The sequence below is a fragment of the Meleagris gallopavo genome, chromosome 2 (assembly GCF_000146605.3).
Source record: "Meleagris gallopavo isolate NT-WF06-2002-E0010 breed Aviagen turkey brand Nicholas breeding stock chromosome 2, Turkey_5.1, whole genome shotgun sequence".
NCBI classification, from domain to species: Eukaryota; Metazoa; Chordata; class Aves; order Galliformes; family Phasianidae; genus Meleagris; species Meleagris gallopavo.
Window position 1 is genome coordinate 49,051,566 of NC_015012.2, and position 22,797 is coordinate 49,074,362.

At 38.3% G+C, this 22,797-nt stretch overlaps 1 protein-coding gene across 1 annotated transcript in view; it reads right to left on the minus strand.

Moving 5' to 3' along the window:
- Positions 1-4,160: 4,160 nt before the first annotated feature.
- Positions 4,161-22,797, minus strand: part of CNKSR3 (CNKSR family member 3) — a 32,041-nt gene continuing 13,404 nt past the window's right edge. The window contains exons 4-12 of the mRNA XM_031552460.1: positions 22,175-22,216; positions 20,135-20,254; positions 18,356-18,415; positions 14,086-14,154; positions 13,765-13,911; positions 12,129-12,253; positions 9,479-9,687; positions 8,994-9,083; positions 4,161-7,623 (exon numbers count right to left, since the gene is read on the minus strand). Coding sequence (XP_031408320.1) covers positions 7,325-7,623; positions 8,994-9,083; positions 9,479-9,687; positions 12,129-12,253; positions 13,765-13,911; positions 14,086-14,154; positions 18,356-18,415; positions 20,135-20,254; positions 22,175-22,216 — 1,161 coding nt within the window. The 3' untranslated portion in view covers positions 4,161-7,324. The remainder of the gene's footprint in view (positions 7,624-8,993; positions 9,084-9,478; positions 9,688-12,128; positions 12,254-13,764; positions 13,912-14,085; positions 14,155-18,355; positions 18,416-20,134; positions 20,255-22,174; positions 22,217-22,797) is intronic.

Below are 22,797 nucleotides of genomic sequence, written 5' to 3' on the forward strand. Positions count from 1 at the left end.
CTCGCCACTTCTTCTCTCCATGCTGCCAAGGAAATCAATAGGCAGCAGGAAAGGAACAGGCTGGAAAAGGGAGGGGGCCTGTGCAGCAGGTCCCCACCCATCTTCCCAACACAACTTACAGAACTCAAGAGCTAGGAAAAAAAATCAGACCTTATTTGCTCTCCAGTGATAAAAGGCCAGTTTGTTTATAGTTTGAGGGCCAGCTACTGCTAGGGGTGGTGTACGCAGCTTCAAAGCAGAGTCTAAGCTGGCAGCTGAGTAAGCAGAGTGGAATTCTTAGATGAACCAAGAGCTTGGAAATACTGCCTTGCAGGCAGTGCTATTTTTACCAGAGTTCAGACAATTAAACAAACTAGATCATGTTATAAATATTAAAAGTTTTATAGCTGTTTGTGTGATAAATTCCTGTAAAGTCCTTTGGCCTTAATTTAAGGAAGCGAAGGGTAGACAGGAAAATGGAAGGGAAATATAAATTTTGGATATCAGTTATTTTTCCTGGATACTCAGCTGAGTACCTAGATACTCAGCTATACCAACTCCCTTAAAAACAAACAAACAAACTGACGACACACACAAAATATTTTAAATTTCCACATCTTCAATGGGTCATTCAGTCAGCTTGGAGCAGACTGTCTGAGCAACAACCACCTTATGTGTAAGCCCTTGTTCGTGTTTTGTAGACATTTAAGACCCCCCCCAGTTGCTCTACAAGAACCTACAATACATCTGAACTACTGATCTTGCAATAAAACAACCACTGAAGATGCAGGTGCTAAAGTTTGGTTGATCATTTCAGAGGGGTGAAAATCTTTAGTTTCATTATTATTCAGTATTCTCTGTAAGGTTATTATCCATAACATAGAAGAAGGGGTTTCTTTAAAGTTGCTGTTTTTACCCATCTACAGATAAAGCTTTATGGATTGTTCATGACCACATACTTTTTATTAACTTTCACTGAAAACAAGTGAAGACTTCTTTAGAAATATTTGCACTGGAAGCAGCTAGTGGCAGAAGGAAGAGGGAAATAAGTAGCGCTAAGAAGCATGTAGCTACTTGGAAAAGCCATTAAACACACATATAACTTAAAGCTATGGTATTTTCTATGGCTTTTAGTAATTATTTTCCAAACCAAAAAACCTCTAAGCAAAAGGTAGCAAGGCTCTGCCAAAGGAGCTTCAAAGATTTGGGGATGAATAGCAAACACAGCCCACTGCTTCCTTGGGATCTCCTCTGTGGGTTGGACTCAGCAGCTCCCACACTGACCCATTCATCTCGAGAGACAGTTCACTTGCTGCAAGAAAAATAATAAGGAACTAAGTCATCTTGCTTACAGTGGCACTGTACAATGGAGATGGTTACCTTTGATTCCTTGGCTGTGGCCTAGCTGCCAAACTGCAACACTGCCAGGGGAGCTTCCATCCTCACCAGAGGCCAAGGAACAAGCAGGAACTGCAGTCACAAATCAAACTAGGGATTTTCCCTGAAAATCAGCTCTGTACCTCACTTGTTCTGTGGTTACTTCTTCCATCTCCATACCCAGTTTAACAAAACATCTAAGCATCAAAAGATATAATCTTTGCCCTCTCCCAAAAATGTGCAAAAGACTAATTCCACTTCAGGGGGAAAGCCAGTGGTTTACATTACCCGAAGTAACAACTGAGGTGGCCACACAAGGAGGCTTAAAAATAAATGTTTACATCCATTCCATGTCTTGCTAAAACAAACACATCTCTCCCACCAGCAGGAACTGGAGGACACCCAAGGGTCTGGATTTTCCCCCTAACAGAGTATTTAATTCTCATTTTTCTTCCTATTGGCAAAATACATGCAACAGCCAGCCTTTGCTTGTTTCATATTTCACACGTATAATAAAAAAAATAAAAATCACAACTTCTTAAAATTACACTGACCCAACAACATGATTTTCAAACTTGACCTATACTTCTGGACCAAGTCCAGCAAAATCCAATCTAGCTAATCTTTTGGACTGCTGCGTGAGGCCCAGCAGGAGATGATACAATGCTGCTAGCAGTTACCAACTACCGCAAAAGGCAACAAAACCGCTGGCTACATACACAAGAGAGCTGGGTTCATACTGTGCAGGTATAGGATGAACAAGGCTTACTATTTTAAACTAATGCTGCAGCAACATGGGCAGCGGAATTTGGGAAACTATGTAGACAGCGGCTTGACTGCTTATGTCATGCATCTAACAGCTCAAGTGCCACGTGTGGAGCTATATATATATCTACACTGAGTAACTGCCCTTGTCTCATACTCCAGCATCATGCACATGTAGCAGTAGAAACAAACGGGCACAGAAGAAACTTGTGTGGGTTGTCTTTTCCATAGAGCTGCTGCTATGCTGCTGACAGGGTGTTTGACAAGGACACCCATCCACACATCCAATTTAGCCCTGCTCCTCTCTCTTCCTTCTCTGAACGGAGCCTTTTTGGACTGCTCTTTCTGCATTTTAATTTAAGGCGTTAAGAGCTCCTGACCTTTAAAAAACTTTACAGCTTGCAATACAACAAAAGCATCAGTATGTGAAGGCCCAAATCTTAAAAGCATTTGTAAAGGAAAATTTAAACTAAAGAGAAGCAGCCACATGACCTTCTCAGTTCTACAGATCAACAAAATCAGTTTACTTCAATAGACCCATAAGGCATAAGCCTTTCTAATTCATGCTACAAGATGTAGCAAGAAGATCCTAGTTACAGCCTGATGAAAAGGTTTAAGTTGGCCTATTTAGGATGAGGCTACATGTACAGACTAGTTTGTGAAGATCACCTGTGGTAAAACAGGAAATAAGATTTGCACACAAGTAGTTTTCATACAGAATTCTTCACCATCTCCAACTCTGAAGGAAGTCAACTTCACCATCTGTTTCCTGGCTTGGAAAAGTTCAGATTTTTTTTTTTCCTTCTTCTTTCAGCTCAGTGAACATTCAGCTTATATTAATTGTTTTTAAAACTACCTGCTTATGAGAAGGAAAACAGAATCCATTCACCAATTAATATAAACTCAACACTCTTTTCACCTCTACTGGTCATTCAGAATCCATACAAGTTAATTTCATTATCCATAGTAGTAGAGGAAACACGTGGCTTTAAGAATTGCCCTAAACTCTCTCCACAAGCCATTAGAATTAATTTTTTTTATCTTATTTCCTCTTCCACATTACTATCTAGAACAATATTTTCTCATAATGTTTATATATGGGAACACCCAGGATATTGGCTTGCAAATACCCTGCAGGCTAAGCCCACTCAATATTTTTGAAGTGCACATTCCTGAAACAGTGTATCACTATACACATAGCAGAAGTATCAAACACTTTCATTTCTGTGGTGCTTTTATATATAAATATACTTTTATAAATATATACTTTTTTTTCCCCCAATGAATCATGTCATTCTGCCACCATACCAGAGCACACAGAGCAGAATACTTGTGTGTGGTACTGTACTAAATATGTATCTGGCTACACATGTTGCACTCATTAGGAAAGTGAATCTAGGCATAGCTTTTATTATCACACATACACATACTTATCTTCATTACCAAGAGACGAGCCGAGTTTCTGCATAACAACAGTTTTTAATTTGTTACATACCTTTTTTCTGAGATTAAGCCAGCAATTACTCCTAGCTGTATCTTTTTTCCTTCTCCAGAACTACAGAGCACCCTCCATATTCACCGCACAGAGTACAGACTTAAGTGATCACAAACTTACAAGTTTAATTTCTTTTGCCAAGAGTCTTTTGGAGTTAAGACTTCCCAGATGTTTCACCCCACTTTTCAATTAATATGCTTCAAAGCGGTGACTAGGAAAAATTATTACAGAACTACAGAATTGCTTTCACCATTCCTAGATGAGATTAAAATGCGGAAGGAGTTATCTGAAAAAGTTGAGTTACTAACACTTCTCTATATACCAAATCTTCTAACAGGAATCATTACTGCAAAGAAAAACAATCCCATTCAGGCATATTACAACATTAATTGCTACAAGTCGATTGCATTTTAAACCATTCTCCCAAACTAACAACAGCTTTTCTCCAAAATGATAATGATAGTACTAAACGATCTGTGCCATGTTGCTATTTGCTAAACACCAGTTTCCTAATATTTCTCATTATGCACAAAGATAGAGAAGATCAGGTGTTTTAATCTTTATTCTTTACTACGGAAAACAGGTCACATAGGAAAACAAACCATTTCAAGTATAGTACTTATCATAGAAAACTAAAGCTTGCTCTTAAACACGTTTTCTACTGTTCCCTGTGTTTCACATTGGCCTTCCTACACTGATACTCATCTTTTTCCCTTGTAGATACTAGTAAGAATAGAGTCTGCTCCCATAAGTCTTTCAGCTGCACTTAATTCCTCCCCCCCCCACCCAACCTCATGCTTTCAAACCCAGGGAAATGGCCACATATTAAGTCACTCTGTTGGACTGTCTCTTCCCATACATGAAGTAGTTGTATTAAAACTTTACAAGAGATGGGAGAGTCAGAAGGTATGAAGGGCACACACACACATTTAATATCTATGATTCATACCATAACTCAAAATAGCTTATTATTACTGAGAATATTTGAGCTTTTAAATTGGGCTATCCAAGAGGAAAAATACCTCTCTTCCAAAGCCAAAAAAAATGCCATCTTCCCAGAGAAAGATTCCTACATATCATACACTACATAAAAGGGTTTGAGGCATACAATAAACACTAAGCAATACTAGCATACAAAAATATCAAGATGACATGGTAACTTAGTAGAGCACAGAGTAAATTCACAGTAGCAAGGATGTAGCTTTTGCAATAAAAGCTGGTTTATGGGGTTCTGCTACATTTATTTTGTGTACATACACTCCAATAGCCAAAGGCCGATCAATAGTGATGCATAAAACTCACGAGGGGAAGAAAACAAACATACAAAAAAGCCCGCCAACATTATTTACTTTTTTAATTGGAAAACATACATGACTTAAGTGAAAACTACTTCAGGGTTCTCAATGATCTTAGCTCACTTGCAGTGGAAACAATAATAAAACTTCTAGTAATTTCCAGAAAAGTATCCATCTCCCACGTTCACAATAGCCAGACAACTTTTGCTGTAGGCAGTCAGCTCTTTGTGACTGACAGCCCTTGATGACTGACAAAAGATAACATTCAGTATTTCAACTCAGCATGGTCAGAACACTGGAGCATGAGGAACATAATATATAGTTAAGTTTTTCTTTTTTTGTTTGTTGACATTTTTAAAGCTTGTACTTAGGCAACAAAATATTTTGAAAAGTGTCATTGCATAAATGCTTGTGAATTCCTCCATTTCTCATAGATGAACTGATTTAAAGCTATTTGTTAGATTAGATCAAACTGCAAGATAACCTAACTGAGTGAAGGAATCAAACTTGAGTTTTTCAGTGTTTTGAAAATATGCTGAGGAGGATCCTAAGATACCAAGTACTTCTATGGTTTCTTCCATATCAACATGCATGAATGTATACACCAAGTTGCATCCTTCCCCAGTCAAGCATGTTATTTGAACTGGATTAGTATTGCTTATTCCAAACAGTTCAATCAATTTGGGGCTGGAACATAGTGCCTGAAACATGGAAGTCTGAGCCCTCTTCTCAAAGGCAAGACCAAAACTGGTCTAGGTTTCAACTGCACTGCAACTGTGTTTGCCTGTGTCCCTACTACAAATGTCATGCCAGAGGTGGAGAAGAGTTACACAAGATTACCATACTATAATCTTCTAGGATCAAAGAGATCCAAACCAGTCCTCACTTAAGTCACCAGTGAGAAACAATCAAATGAAATTAATTCAGAACTGAATTTAACACCATGTCTCTGCAGGGTTGTAGCACAATTTCAAGAACATGTTGCAGGAGAAAGCAATCTTTCTCCTTACATCTTCATAACCAGAACTGTGGTATCTTTTTAATACTCATGTTATCAAGTACAATTCCTGCCCCAGTCCAAAGTGCAAACTAGTGTTTAAGATCCCTCTTTCCCCACTAATTATTAATTACAAATTTAACTTCTTTTCTTTAGTAAAACCAAAGGAGGAAAAACTTGGCTATATAACATCTATGAAAACAGTCTTAAAATTAGTGGAGAATACTAGACTTTCCTTTCTTTCATTTGACTAATTCATGCACAGTACCGCAGACAGGAAGGTACAAACTCTGAGTAAAAAATATATACAACTATATTTAACATTTAAATTAAACACAACTGTTTGCATACGAACAATCTTATGTACATTCAATTTTAAACAATACCTCTTTAATTTCCTCTTCTTTTGTTAAACAAGTTTTATTTTTCTCGCAAAATACCCAATGCTACTTTAAAATTCTGGAGGGGAAAAAATTGAGCTATAATTAAAATAGCAAGATATCTTACAATTGTAATGTAATGCACATACCTTTCATAAAAACTCACACATCTTTCAAAAACTGATCTACTGTAAAATCCTCTGAAGTCCAACAGGACTGTCTTTAAAAGATTACTTTGGTTAACAGCAAATCATTCTTAAACAATTAAGGAAAAAATATATATTCTTTTACCACCTCAACAGATGCATCTCCATGGCATATTGTAACAATCCATACATCTTTATGGATGAGCACTTCAGCTGTTCTGTGCACTTTATTTGTACTGTGTTTTCAATAACAAAGAAGATAAATCAGGTTGGACATATTTACAATTAAACTAGTCCAACTTGCAAATACCTCTAGATACAAGATCCCTCTTCCTAAGACTTCGCTCAGATCTTGGATATCAGAGAAAGAATAGCAATGCTACTTCTTCATCCTCACAGGCTTGATCTCATGCAATAAGATCTTGCAACATATTGCTAAGTTGTACCAAACCTCTCTTTTCTTCCTTGCCTATCCTGGTCAGAAAGTAACAACTTTCACCCAGCCTTCCATATTATAACGTCCAGCCAGTCACATCAGCCTCTGAGCATTCAGACAAATGAAGTGCCACTGGAATTCACCGTAATACAAAGGTTTCCTCTGAATAGTAATGCAGATTTCAGGTCACGTGCGGTCTCTATATCACCAAAATTTTACTCATTTCCCAGGGAACAAACTCCCAACTTTTAGCCATTAACAAGAACTTCATCTTTCTTTCCTCCTTGCACTACACAACCCTCTCATGTATCAAAAATTACAAACAAAAAGGCAAGAATATAGGATTCTCCAGGAAAAGAACACTGCATTAGTCGCTATGCATCAGTTAAGCTGAAAAGCAGAGAAGTCTGACCGATGAACCAAGGCACTTGGGTAACAATCCTGTGATCAACAGTCAATGAGTCAACAATTTAAGCCTTGTTATCCAACTGACCAGTAGCGATGGCTCTGCAGAGGAAGATTTTGTGGATGGTGCAACAGGGGACTTTTTAGCTCCTTCCTCTTGAAAAGGAATTGTTGCACTGTTGTGGAGGTCTGTATTCATAAAACACCTGCTGCCTCGAATGTAATCCATGCCCCTCACCAACTGCTTCTCGGACATGGGCCTTGAAAAGGGGTGTTGTGTGGAGGGACTTTCTTCAATGATTGGAGGTATCCTTTCATTACTGAAGTACCTGCAGAGGACATCTTCACCTGTGGGAAGGGAAGGAAGAAAAGCAATTATTGCTGGTTTCAAAACAACTATTATTCCATTCATATTTTCTATTTTTATAATGATCCTTAGAGACATGAACAGCACTTCCCAGATTCTGGTTACCTTTAATAACACACCTGGTACAAACAGCTGTCAATAGATGACACTTAATGTCTTTTTTTTTTTTTTTAAAAACATTTAGCACACTGACTACATTGACTAACATTGTTAAATCCCAGATTCTCTCATTCACACACTGTAACAGCCAACGTAGACTAAGCCGGACCTAGAAAATCTCTTTCTGATATTTCATTGAAGGTGCTGTAGGCCAGGATTGAATCTATATTTATATGCATGCAACTATCTTAAAAGCTACAAACATTACTTTGAACAACAGAAATTAATCTTGCAGATAAGACTGTAAGCACCTCCTTAGTTTTGATTACTGATTTATGATGCTTTTTTTTTTTTTTTTTAAACTCGTCCCTAGATTCCTGAACATCACTGCTGCTAGAGACTGCTGTTAGGTTCATTCTGTGTGTTAACAACAAGCAAGTAAAAAAAAAGAAGGTAAAAAAAAACCACCACAAAATAAAAGCCCTGGGATGTCGTGATCATCCTGAGAGGCTAGCTACTTAGTGTGTTTCTAATATCCTTCCATGTTCATGCTTCTTGTTATCAGCTTCTACTTTTGTAAAAATAGAACTTCGCCTCTATTTTTCCTGTAATTACACATTTGCTTTCATAATTGATTTCAAGAATAAACTGAAGTCACCTCATTTATTTCTCACTGTAACAGAATTTGTAATATTTCAGATATAAGGGAGTGAGTAGGAGGGAAGAGAAGGGCATTGCAGGAAAGAAAAAAAGCCATCTAATCTGACATCAGTTTTTGTGTCTCATCCCCTCTGTGGCATCTTCAGAATGTTGTTTCCTAACAGCAGCAAAAAGTAACTCCTAAAATGTCCTACACTTTACTTCTAAGGAAAAAAAAAATTGCTTCAACAGCTTCCACAAAGACTGATAAAAAAAAGCAGCTTCTTAGTAAATCAATATGATCCTCCCTTGCAAAAGAAAGGGAAAAGTGTGTAAGAGAAAAAAATTAGTAAACCTGTGATGTAAGGAGACAAGTGCATATCTGCAGTAGTCATTCTCAGACTTCTTTTCACATTCACATAAATTTTAAGATCAAAAAACAAAGTTTGAGCCCCAGCACTGACCAAGCTCACAAATTTCACAACTACTATCTGGCGTTCTTGGATCAGTTCAACAGTATGCAAATGCTAATCCTTCAGTCCTAATTTAGGCAGTTCATCCCAACAAGATCCTAGAGAGGGATCTAGAAAGAGGATGAGAACTAAAATCTTGCCTTTTCTTCCTGGTGCTCGTGGCCTTGAGAAGGGTTCCGCAGCTCCTATCCAACTGCCATCAGCAGGCATTGATAATGGACGAGGTTTTCCTGAAGGCAACAGAGTGAAGGTTATAAGGAGCTACATTAAGTTTGGAGAACCCATGTTTATATTTATGCTTTTCACAGTTGAGCAAAGGGAGAAAGATGGACCAAAATATGCAGATAAAATTGCAGAAATAAATATTTCAAGATACTTCAACCAATGGAATACAAGAAAGCATTCTGCTGAGATCAAACAGCTAGCTACACTCTTGTTCATTTACAGTGGCAATGGACATAATAACCACAAGTTATAACCACTATACACGTGGAAACAGACAGGAAGGGCATCAGTGCCCAATTGAATGACATTCATTAAAGAAACAACATTTAAGTGAAATTATTCTAGATGTAGAATTGAAGTGTTTATCAGAATCTCAATAGTGAAAGAGTAATGAACTCACCATATGACTGTGTTTTTTCTCTCATCTTGGCCGGCAGTATATTTGCTTCCATATGATATCCAGGCAGCTGATCAGAATCAGCAATAGTAAACCTTCTCCTTCGACTTTCCTGATCCAGAAAAGAATTGGGAGACTCGGCACCCTTGGATCCAAGTAATGGATGACTGGGTTTGCTGCTTCCTCCATATAGAAAACTCCCCTTTTCATCTCTGAAAGGACAGTTTGCTTCTATTAGCAGCTTAAAAGGAATTTTACTCTGCAAGCATGAGTAGGTTTGAAAGATATTTTCTAGCCCACAGTCATGCCCCTGATAATGGGCATTATGCTGCAAACATGCTGAAGAAAAAAAATAGGTCAAGTGATGAAAGACTAAACATATTCACCAAGAAGAAGAGAAAGTTATCCTGTTCATGGTAATTCACCTTTAACTAGCCAGTAATTTAACAGAGAAGTTTAGAGGTTCCTTTAGGTACTAGCCCTAGAAAGACTTCTGAGAATGAGACCTTTAGGCCCTAAGGGTACCAAAGCTCCCTGTTTACTGCCTGGTCAGTAAACAGCTCTGGCAGAGGACTGCATCCACAGGTTTATCCTAGTGGTAGTGAGAAGATGTAGTGTCTCCTTTGGAGGGACTATGCTTTCCTATAATGTTAAGAGGCTGATAACTGATGCTGGACATTCACCTAGTTCTTCATACAGAAGTGGGACCCCCTTGAGAATTTCAGTAATAAATTCATAGCATAAATAAATGATTTTGAGCAATTTCTGCAGGACTCCCCTTCCTAGATCTAGATCCCCTTCCACAGATCTTTCATTAGAAGCACCCATTTTCAGAATCAATCCTAGTTAAGATTTTTTAGAACAAAAGGCACCCCTGTAACTTAGAATTTTCCTTTTTTTTGATCCCCTTTCCTACATACGCTATAGTCTTGCTTGAAGCAACTACCCAAGTCAGGCAAAAAATATTCATCTGGTTCTCTAAGTATGTACACAGCCCAGTATTGACATTTTTTCCAATGCTAGATCTCAGTGAATAGGAGGAAACTATTTATGGAGATTTGCAGACGAGAAATTACACGTAAGTGTTACACCACCACCACGTGTAAGCAGACAGCTCTCCTACAACACCACCATGTGGAGAATGCACCCTGGGGAGGGCAAAGAGTCACTGCTCTCTTCTCAGCGCCAGCAGTAAGTACTGGACCTGAAAAGGTCCACACCGGGAAAGGAGAAGAGGATGATGGGGGCACAGGGCAAAAGTGACCACACAAACGTATTACAATTTTAAAAGAGCAGCAAAACAGGTAGAGGTGAAGTTAAATAATCAAATACAGTGAGAGAACTGTCCTTTTCCCTCTTTCTGACTGCCACAACTTCCCACACTTTACTTAAAGGTTGAAGTCAAGTAGCAGTCCCCATGAACCACTACCTTTCCCTGCATTGCCCAGGACAAGTTTCCCAGTTCATACTGCTACCCTTCTCTGCCAACAGGATTCAGATCCAGAGGTGTTTGTAGCTAGATGTAATTGTGCGACTCCTTAGGAAAAATATAAGTAAACAAACCAACCACATGCATCTAATCCACCAACACATTTAAAATGTAGTGATGCAATGCTGTGATTCTGTGTTTAAAGAGACCAAAACAATCTAAATTGAGTTGTTAAATCTGTATAGTTGTTTTTCCACTAAGAGACTTTTTTTTTTTCTTTTTTTAATTAAGAATTGAGCATGCATAAACATGAAAAACAGGGAAAAAGCAAGTCAAGGTCAGTCCAACTTCAGACCCTTAGTTTGCAGGCAATCTTCCCCTGCCCTGTACTGCCCTGAAGACTGCGGTAGTACAAACTCTGTCTCCAGATCAGACCTTACATGACAGGAGACAAGCGCTCCTCCCATAGAAGCCCTGAAGCAAAAGGTCAGCCAAGTTTCTGTGCAGAATCTACGTGTACATAGAGTGTCAGGGCAGGTCAGGAAGCATTCCCGGCCCAGAAACCCTTTTGTCCACTGCTTTCTCAGGTCAGATGGCAGGGTTCTGGCATTAGTCAATGAGGACTTAAGAACAAACAACAGTTAGCCATACCATAACCTTCCCCCTTTGTACACATATATCTCCATTTTTATAGTTTACACCATCAGGGAAAAAAATGAGGTGGAGTGAACTGACTCTCCCTTCCCTTCAGTGGGAACATTCCTGTGTTATATAATTTGCAAGTTTAACAGTTTAGAACAAGTTCTTTTCAATCCTAACTACCTTAATAGTTACTAAACTTGCTAAACACAGCAGTGGAAAAAATGACAGAAAAATGACTTCCTGGTATGCACAGTCAGATTTAAACAAAAGTAAAAACATAACTCCACAACAAAACAAGGGACAACATCCATTTATGTTCTGGGAATAACTGATCTACAGAAGACAAAACAGTCTTCCAACAATAGAAAACTACTATTTTGACCCTGGTAGTTTATGCATTTAAGCACAAGCTTTAGTAATCTTAGATACTCAAGCAACCGAGGGCAGGGGGGTTGAAACTAGATCATTGTGGTCCTTTTCAACCCAGTCCATTCTATGAAAAGATTCAGTGAAACCAACTCAGAAACAAATATAATAAAGGAGGTTTTGTTCAGTATGTTCAATGCATGTTTATTTACATACCGAGGAGAATATGGAACAGCTGGTGGAGGTGGTATGTACAGATCCAAAATGGCTGGCTTCTCCTTTTTCACTGAGATGTCCATGGTGCTTTCTGGAGACTGGGTTGATGTTGGTGGAGGACTGGTCTGAAATGTTAGATAGCTATCAGACATCTGTGCATTTATCATCCACAAAATATATAATTAAACAATCAATAGTACCATTTCATACCTGTATAATTAATATGTTGGGTTTTGGTTTTTTTTTGTTTGTTTTTTAAAAAGCACAACATTTTAGTATTTTTTTTGCTCCTCATTTTGGTTTGTACTGCAGTCCTTCTACATAAATCCTACCATAAGTAGAATGAATTGCTTAGAGAGTATTTTGCTCCCTTCAGTTCCATTTCTCATGTAAACTCCATAGACAGAAAATGCAATAGACAAGACCTATTCTTTTATTTTTGGATCCATTAAAATAATGTAATTTGTTAAATATACGCATGGTACGTAGAACTTACAAAGGCAGTACATACTACATTTATTCAATACAATCCAATGCCTGCTTCACGAACACAGTATACAGTAAAGTTTACCAACAATTCCATCAGGTGATAAAAGGAAGCAAAGGAAAAATACATTTGTTACTGCTGATATAAGCAAGTTTAGCATTTGATCTTTGTGACTCACTTCAACTTGCTTATTACTGAACCCAGAGTCATGTCTTTAGGAGAGCAAAGGTGCACTCTTTCCCATTCCTACACTTTTTTTCCCCCCCTTTTTTTTTCCTGACTGATTATATGACAGACATTATGCCACAAAAACAAAATAAATATATTAGAGAAAAGAAAGTGGAAGGGACTGAGAGAAGAGTCAAGTATACATCCTGCAGCCAGCCTGAAAGAATCTGCATGCACTGAGACATAAGATATCCACTGATGTATCACAGGTTGGTAAGTTATCCTTACAGCTGTGGGAAGACATGTTGGAACAGAAGTAGGAATGGGAATTGTCTCTTTTTTTTTTATTTCAGGTGATCAGTTTAGATTGAATTAGGATATTTTCTTCCAAAAGCATTAAGTAAGTCCTAAGCTTTCTTAACCATTTTGGGGAATAGCTAGGTTAAGAAATGGTTATTAAAGAGTTATGAACACCACTTTTGCTGTCTGCTTATTGCTGAATCAGCAAATTGCCCAACAACTAAGTGATATTTAAAGAAGTAGTTTAAATAACTTCTTAAAAGAAAAACATCAGTCATTCTCCACTCTTCACCAGGCTAAGAAGAGGATGGACAGTCAAAGTTATTTCAACAACAAAAAACTACTAAGTTAAATAGAAGCAGCCTTTAATATTCTGTACTGATGAATTTCATACATATCAGAAGTTTCACCTCAAATAAGTACACACAGTGGCAAGCTGAACTAGGTCAACACAACTAGTTCCCTTTGGGTATCAAGAAGAGCATTAACTGGCTAAGAACATTTTCCCTTTTATCTAAGAATCAGAAGATGACAACCATTTCACGTAAACTAACTTATCCTACACTCAAACACAAGCAACTGGGAGCATTTCTATGTCTCTTTCAAATTAAATAAAAATAAAAAATAAAAAAAAAAATCAATTCCCAGCCAGACATCACAGGTCTGTCAGAAGCCTATTACCTGAACCAAGGGCGGCTTCCAGCGCAGGTTCTTCAGTGGAGCAGGGGTGAAGTGGAAAGAACCAGTTGGACGTTTCTTGAGAAGCAGCCTAACTCCAGCAGGATTTTCTCGCAACTTTGCCACCAGATTTTTTAGTTGCCACCCAACCTTTTAAAGAATAATGATATCTTTAACCTGATATTACTTTTCAAAAAGTGAAGAAACAAGCAATCCCCCTGTTAAGTCAAACTCTGATTTTCAGTGATCCAAACCACTTTTTTATAGAACAGTTTTAGGAGAACAAGTGTAAGAAAAAGCGTGCAAGGGCTTTCTGTTACTTACCACAGTTTGTTGGTTAACCTGGATCACCTCATCACCAGCATGAATCTTTTGAGATCTATCAGCAGGGGACTACAAAGAAGAAAACAGGATTACGTGCTTCAGCAGGCTCTCTTGTCTCTTGTAACAATTCCCACGAGACTAAGTTAAAGGTCATATATGCGATGCAGAACATCACTGAAAATTTCCACAGATCACATTACAACCATCGATGACTTAAGAATTCTAAATTAATTCATCTTAGGATTTTTTTATTTTTATTTACTACTGAGGGTAGTAGAGGGTAAGGGAGAAAGCATAGACTACGTGCCACACATCAAACTGTACTTCATGTCTTCACCGTCCTTTAGTCTCCAGTTTGTACTGCAGTTCCAGACAGCATTATCTGAGCTGCAGGAGACAGTCAAAAGACTGTGTACTATCAGAGTGGCAGAAATGGAGATAGACAGCTGGAGTAAACATGCAACTTATACTGAATCCACAGCCTGGGGCCAAAAGCCCCAAATTCCCCCCATCAGCACATCAGCACAGTTAGAAGGCAAACCAACTGTGATGAGAAACAGCTAATTGCCACGAGAAAGAGTAGCAGGAGAAAAAAGCCTGCCTCAAAATCTGAACCATGAAGCCGTTCTGCAGACTGAGGAGAAAAAGAACCTGTAACAAGTAAGGTCTGAGTAAGGTAGCCAGATCAGCTTTCCATAGCATAACCACCACTGCAACTAAGAAAATGCAATAGGTGATAGTGGTGGGTGATTCTCTCCTGCAGGGCACGGAGGCACCCATTTGTGGTCCTGATCTGCTACCTAGAGGGGTGCGCTGCTTGCCAAGGGCCTGCACCAAGTATGTGACAGAGGTTGCTAGACCCTGTATGTCCCACTTACTACTACCCACTGCTGCTGTTTCACATAAGCACCAGGGACACAGCTGTGAATATAAAGGAGGACTGCAAGGAGCTGGCAGAAACTGTGAAGAACTTGGGAACAGAAGTAGCTTTCTCATCAATCCTCACAGTTAAAGGGATGGAGAGGGAAAGGGCTGATGGAATTAAGAAAATAAGTGCTTAAGGGAGCCATGAACAGGGCTTCAGCTACTTATGTCTTGGAACTAGCTTGGAGAAATCTGGTCTTCTGGGGCCAGATGAGGTTTATCTTTCAGAAAAGGGGAGGAGCATCTTTGGCAACAAGCTCTCCAATTTAGTCAGGAGAGCTTTTAACTAGAGTTGGGGGGGGTGGGGGGGTGGTGAGAGGCTGATGACGCCAATGGATGCTCTGAGCCTGGAGTTGGATAGCAGGTCAGGAAGACAGCATCTGCAGAATAAAGGGAACAATTGGTTAATCAGCCTCATTGGGAGCCGAACTCAAATGCCTGTGCACTAACGCATGGAGAACAAGCAAGAAGATTTACAGACATGGATGTACTTACAGGGCTTTGATGTCATTGACATCACTTAGACACGTGGGACGGCTCCCATGAGTGGAAAGTAGCAATAGACAGGTATAAATTCTCTAAGAAAGACAGGCAAGGGAGAAGGGGAAGGAGTGCTGTGGTCTACGTCAATGACCAGTTGAAATATATGGAGCTCCACCTGTGGATGGATGAGGACCTGACAGAGAGCATACAGATTAGAGCTAAAGGGAAGTCATAGGAAGGGACATCATAGGGGAGCCTGCTACAGACCACCCGACCAGAAAGGTCAAGTGGATGAGGCAGAAAGGAGCAGCTTCATGGTCACAAAATACGGTCCTTATGAGAGACTTCAAACACTCCGGTATCTATTTAGAAGGACGACACAGCAGGGCATCAGAAATCAAATGTGTTGATGATGGGCTTTGAGCAACCTGGTCTAGTGGAAAAAAATCTCAGTTTATAGCAGGGGGATTGGATCTAAATGATCTTAAAGGTCCCTTCCAACTCAAACCATTCTATGATTGTGAGAGAATTACAAGAGATTACTTCTGTTCTAACACAGGATTATCTTAAATGCAGTTTTCAAATTTATATTATTTCAAAACATAACAATTCATTAATATTTTGAATATACAAGCCAGAGGACTAGGAACTCTCCAATCCACAAAAGACGATTGTTCCACTTCTCTTTGCTTTTCCCTAATTTAAGATTATCAACTTCAATGTTAAATTATCTGCCTGCATCATTAAGACCAACAGATAAAACATATGCCTATATATATCCAAGTGTGTTTAAACAGATATTTGAAAAACACCTTAAAATATTTTTTTCTGGGAACAAAAAGTAAGTCCTGGATACTGATTAGCAAGGAACAGATAAATGTGTCAATATTTACTCAGATTTATCTAGGGCTGGTGCCATGCACCACCTATTGGTGCAGTTACTAAAGCCAATCTGTTTCTATTACACAGCAATTATGAATAGCCTTGGCAACACTCAAGTGCACAGGTATGCCAGCCCAGCACCCTGCAGGGCTTCTGCAGCCTACTCCCATTTCCCCTACTCAAGGCAAACCAAGCTGGTGGCACGCCAGCTCTCCCCCATGATGCAAGAGTGAAGCAGCTGGGTAAAGGACTCTCTCCTTGTTACCACAACTTCAGAGCTGAAGTGTAATTTTTTTTTCATTAAAAGAAACTGTAGCAATAAACAATGTAATGGGAGAAGATGACAGTTATCAAGAGTAACACTATTTTTTTCATTGTCTTCTTGCTTCCTCTGAAAGGAAATGCCTCTGTGGAAGGCCACGTATAAGATGATTCAACCAAGACCATGAAAAATTCTGATCCACTGTTGACTTGTGGAAAACAAAACTCATGTCAAGGTGTCCTCTGGATGATTGACACCCTGGCTGTGGGAGAGCGAGAGACTCAGATAAGCATCAGACAGCAGTCAGTACCACCATCACACTGTGAGACTGGAGGACAAAAACAAAGTTTAGAACTAGGCCAAGATGAGGCAAGAAGTCACAAGTAGGGTGGCACGACTCAGGAATCATCTCAGCTGATACGTAGCAAATGCATGGACTTTCCTAGTCATCTTAACACACAGTACTGTTATTTTTGGCATGCAATGCCACAACATTCCAACCAGTAAGTTTTGGGGGATAGCTGCTAAACTATCATCCTGAAACTAACAAGAAAATTCAGCTAAGACCCAGCCTTACCTAAATGATATCACGTCACCAGAAAGGCACCAGTTGGGTGCAGTTCTCTCAATTGTTTCTCAAGTTGTTTGTAACAAAGGAAAGAGCTTCCCCAAAGGAAGAATGACTGTTCATAAAGCAAAAGTTTAGGTCAACACTCAAAACTACAGAAATAGCTATAGAAATAATACCAGCTCCAGTCACAGCCTCTAGAAAATTATCTATGGAGTCTGGCATCAATCATCATGTTATTTCACACTTATTAAATGTTAAAATTGCTGTCAAAGTAGACTCTGTATTCAGAGTATTCAAAGTATTTCAGATCCTCTACACAGTTAGGCCAGGCCAATAGTATTACAAGCTGGCAGCTATAAAAGCTTTCAGTTTTCACTCTGAACAGCAAGCACATATTTCCACCCGCTCCTCCCAGCCCCCTAGACTTGGCAGATACAGCTAGAACAACTGGTTCTTTCCTTTTAAGGAAAAAAAAAGAAAGCCAAGCTCCTCAACTTTCCTTCAGTATCTGCTCTTTAGAGAGGCAGCAATGAGAACACTGCAGCATCAGAGCATCAGAACAAGATGCAGTTGCTCATGAAAGGTTCACTGCAATGACTTCCTAAAAACTACAGTTTCAGCTACAGAGAGCTCAGTGCGAGAATAAAATAAGCAGCCATCTGCAGCAAAAACAACCAATGTTGTCTATCATGCTTGATCACCCTTAAATATTTCATTTTTTACTCTGCACAGTAATTTAGACATTGGACCATTCATTAATTTCATTATTCATTACTGAATATAAGACAGAATCACTTAAGTGTTCTCACTAAGACAGATTTCTTTTGCCAGCAGAGAGCAAATACATACCTCCATGTTTTTGTTAGGAGACCAAAAGCTCTCAGAAGAGTAGCTTATCTAAGTAACTGTATTGATGCCAACCATTTGAAGTACCTCACCTACCTGCAGGAACTGGTTTAATTAGGCTAACAGTGAAACATGCAGATAAAAATATTTACAAGTTCTTGATAAACAAATGATGCACCACACAGCATGTAAAGCAGTAATATCATGAAAGTTACAGGAAAAGCAGGAAAAAGTGGTGAAAAAAAAAAAAAATCAAAGCTACATTCCGATAGTCTGAGTTAATCTACATTTACTTCACTTACATTTTCTGTAGTGCCAGTAATTACGTGCAATCCATCGTAAGTTGATTTGATGTACATACCCTAAATGAAAGCAGAAAATGAAAAACAAATTTAAAGATAAAACAACCTTGTATAACATATCTCATTAAATAACTGTTGGCAACAGACTCATTCACACATTATCCCATGAAAACTGCAATCCAATATCACTAATATCACATCATTCTCAATTTTGTTACAGATCACTTCTGTTGTAATTAACTGCAATATTGGTATTTACTTAAAAAAACTAACATAAGGAGATGCAATTTACAAACAGCGTTTGGTTGGTAACACCAAACTCTACCGGTTTTGATGTCTTTTCAGTCTTCAGTCTTGAACTAAATTACTTCCTTACTGTCCTGCCTACATTAGAGAATTGCGAGCTCTACTAAATGGCCACTAGTTCTCCTTACAAAGCACATTTACACTAGAAATATTATGTGCTCTTCTATAACTTCTCTTAGCAAGTGAAAATACAAGCTGTCTTGTAACCACAATGCTGATAAAATAAAAGCAATAAAGGCCCTGGTACTAGTATTTGTGGTTATTTTTGTTAAAGTGTAAAGGCAAGAATAAACACAGATCAAGTTGGTATTGACCATAAGAAACAGAAGTCATCAACAGGCTAGTAACTAATAACTACACAGATTTCCCCACAGGACTACTACATTGGTTTCACCACTTACGAACAAAAATACATCTCTTCAATATTCCTACCAGTGGCTGTTGCTCAAAGTACTCACATTTAGCTACATAAGTGCAGTGTTGTTCAGAAGTCATGTGCAGCTTATCTGCCTGAAGTTACTACACTTGTTTAGAAATGTAAGAAAACACACTAGATTTTTTTTCCCATCCTCTCTAGTTGATTCTCTTTTCTGTTTACTTGTTGGCAGCCAGTTCTACGCACCCATCTCCTCATTTCTTGCTTAGTTTAAGCTTCATTGTCACTTATGCAATAAAAAACAGCTCCTCAAAGTTTCAAAAATTCATGACTGATTCAGTCAAATCCAGTGGTCTACATTAAACTACCTATCACCATTAGAGTGTAAGGCTTCCTTTAACAGTGCTCATCTCTTCTGTCTTTTCAGGAAGAGCATGAGAATACACTTAGATGCACTTAGGCATTTAAATTTCCTCCAAAACATTCTAATCCAAGTACTTCCCAGTCAGAAAAATCGAATAAAATTTCAAATGCAGTTTCTCATAATCAGCACTTAGCTAAATGGAATTCACCGAATGAACTACACTCAGTAATGTCACAGTCACTGAACTGTTAATAGGATTTCCCTTATTCTCCTTAACAGCAAATCTCAAAAATTGCCATATTATTTAGCAAGACTAAAGAATACACATAGAATATGTATTTCAGAAACATAAACACCATTTTTCATCACCTTCTCCCTACCTAAACCCTTCCCATCCTCCTTTTGCCTCCATCTGCCAACAAACAAAACACCTGGTTAATATGATTTCCAGAAGTAAAATAATCAATTTCCTGAGCATCTTTAAATTACCCAAAATTCTCATTGAGACATTAATGCAGCACTTTACCATCCAAAATTTGGAAACTATTAACTTGTATATACATCCCCATCCACCATTCTAACACACAGTTTGACAATCTCCAAAGTTCCTTCCCCTGCCTCTTACTGTTTCCTATAGGAAACTAGCAGTTTTGAAGTACATTGCTCTACACAAGTATGTGGTGCCTTACAAGAGTATCTATGAAACATTAGGGATGTAGAGGTTGGTTCTTACCAGGCCTTCCCCAGGTCTAATGTTGGTTAAGTGAACCTCCTCCAGACACGCACACTGGCTCATCAATGGATCTGTAGTTGATCGGATGGCTTTATCACAAATTCCATTTAAAGTCTTGGACTGTAATGAGAACATACAACAAACAGTTAATGCAATTCTTTCCTGGCTACTGCTTCTTTCAGTTTTCAAAAACAGAAAGTAAATTAGCTCTAAATGTTGGTGCAATAACAAAGCGTAGTCAAGAATCACTGATACAAAAGATTCATTTGTACATATCTAATCTGCAGCATGTTTATCTCCCTATGGTAACCTAGCATAGATGATTTACTTTCATTAGTGTCACCTCATCACAACTAACAGATGCCAGTACACCCTCTGTTTAAAAAGAAAATAATGTAAAAAAAAAAAAACATGTAAAACACAGCAAAAAAAAAAGTTTGATGTTCATTTTTATCAAAGAGTAGTCCATTAAAATCATGAAGCATATTGAAACATTATTTCTGTGGAAACAATTGACAATTTTTTATATCATTATTTCTTTTATGAGAATAAATTTGTCAATGCATCATTAAAAAAGTTTTTAAATGAGGAGCTGGCCACTAACTTATCTAATGAAAGCTTTAGAGTATAAGGTAGGACATCTAGCATTTCAGTGTTTCAGCAGTACTTCTCTCCACTTTGCCTCTGAGCTGACCTCTTCTGGAATGCTTACACAGACAAGGTTCATATTTCCTTTTGACCAAAACACAACTGTTCTGAAGCCAACTTATAGCTAAAGGCATATTCTGACCTTCTGCCTGTGTCAGTATAGTCAAAGGTCTTTTATAACTGTTAAATAACAGAATGGCTAATTAATCATGAGAGCTATCATAGAAAATCTGAACACTCCCTACACCAGCAAATTTCTCTAATGCCCCACAGTGTGTTTTAGGTCTTGATGTTAGCTAAAGCGATGCTGCAACTCAAAGTATGCCAGAAAAGCGTAACATAGAGGGAAGATTTAGGACACAGCATGGCACTTATTTATACACCATTTGGGAACACCAACAAAGTGAACTACCTTGCACAAAGGTTTGAATTTTTCAGTCAAAGCAGACATAAGTAATTAAGGGAGAAGGAGGCAGTCCTGCACATCTTTTGAATTATAATGGTCCCTAGAAACAATAGCTCCAACGTTCCTTCTTTGTTTTACAACAGATTTATAGAGTAGCAATAAAATAAATCAAAACAATGCTTAAGTGTGAATAGGAGGAACTGCTAGAACAAGGGAATTTCAAGCAACAATACCCACTCCATAATGGGCGTGCATAAACGGAAAAAGAGAGAAGCAAAAAACTCCCTTTTACGTGGTCTCATTATTTACAGAAAAAATTATTTTTAGTAATTTCGCTACTAAATTCCTAAGCGTCTATGACCTAGCGGAAGGCCTTATCAAAGAGAACAGCCTGGTTCATGTCAAAAGCAGGAAGCGATGATTAACCGTTACAAAATATAAAAAGCATTCCATTGCGCTCCTCATTTGCTCATAAGGCCGTTTCAATTCATTCTGAAAACTGATCTTTCAAGCTCAAGTACAGTTAGACACAAAACCTCAGTTCTGCATCAGGGCAGTTTTGCTTTTTTTTTTTTCTTTTCTTTTTTTTTTTTTACATGGAGAAGCTTAATAAGGCATAGCATTTAGTTATTAAGGCATAAAATATCTCATGATGCCTATTACAGGCATAATTGGTTTATTTAGCCTATAATGATTCTACAGTATTACCCCTTCCTTTAAAAATATGAGGTCTGAATTCTCTTGAAGAATGTTTGTGCAATGAACTTCAAGGAAGACCTGACTTCGCACCATTACACACGCTCATCAGTCTAATCTAAAATCTCATTATTTTCTCTACAGTGAAGAGCATTACTAAAACAGCCAATAACATTTTACTTCTATGATGTGCTGGGATTGGAAGGCTGCTGTCAGTACAATTGGAGTAGAAGCCACCAAAATAAATGTGAAAGGAAGCAGCTGAGTTTTCAGTAGAAATTAGTACTTACTACAGTCTGAACTTTATCTTCCATGTCAGCCACAGTACAGTCCTAAAAAGAAAACAAGAACAATACTCTATCTTAACCAATAAGTGCATGAACACATCATCTCTAAAGATTCTGCAAAACTGACACCTTAACCTTGAATTGAAGTAGAGTCATTCATGCTACAGGGATTAATCAGATTAGTTTCACCGAGGGCTCAAATGTACTGTTAAACAAGTATTTTCTGGCCTTAGTAGAAAGCAGTAATAAACCCTTAAAACCAAGAACACGGGATTCAATTACAGCAACAGACTTTACCAGAAAAACAGAACCCTGCACAATAAAGCTGGACTTCCAGAAGACGCACAAACTTGCACTGCACTGCTGAATGCTGATTCAGCCGCTGTAGACAACAGTTATAAAGTAGGTTGTTAAAACAGGCAAGAAAAACTGTTTTTAAAAATACACTACTGATAACATTCATCAGGACTGCACACAAAGCATTATTTACAAAGCCTAGGGACAAAAGTCTTTGAACTGAAACTAGTGCATGTAAAAGACTACATAAGTCTTCCTTGTTTTCACAGAATGGAATCATAGAATCATAGAATGGCCTGGGTTGAAAAGGACCACAGTGATCATCTAGT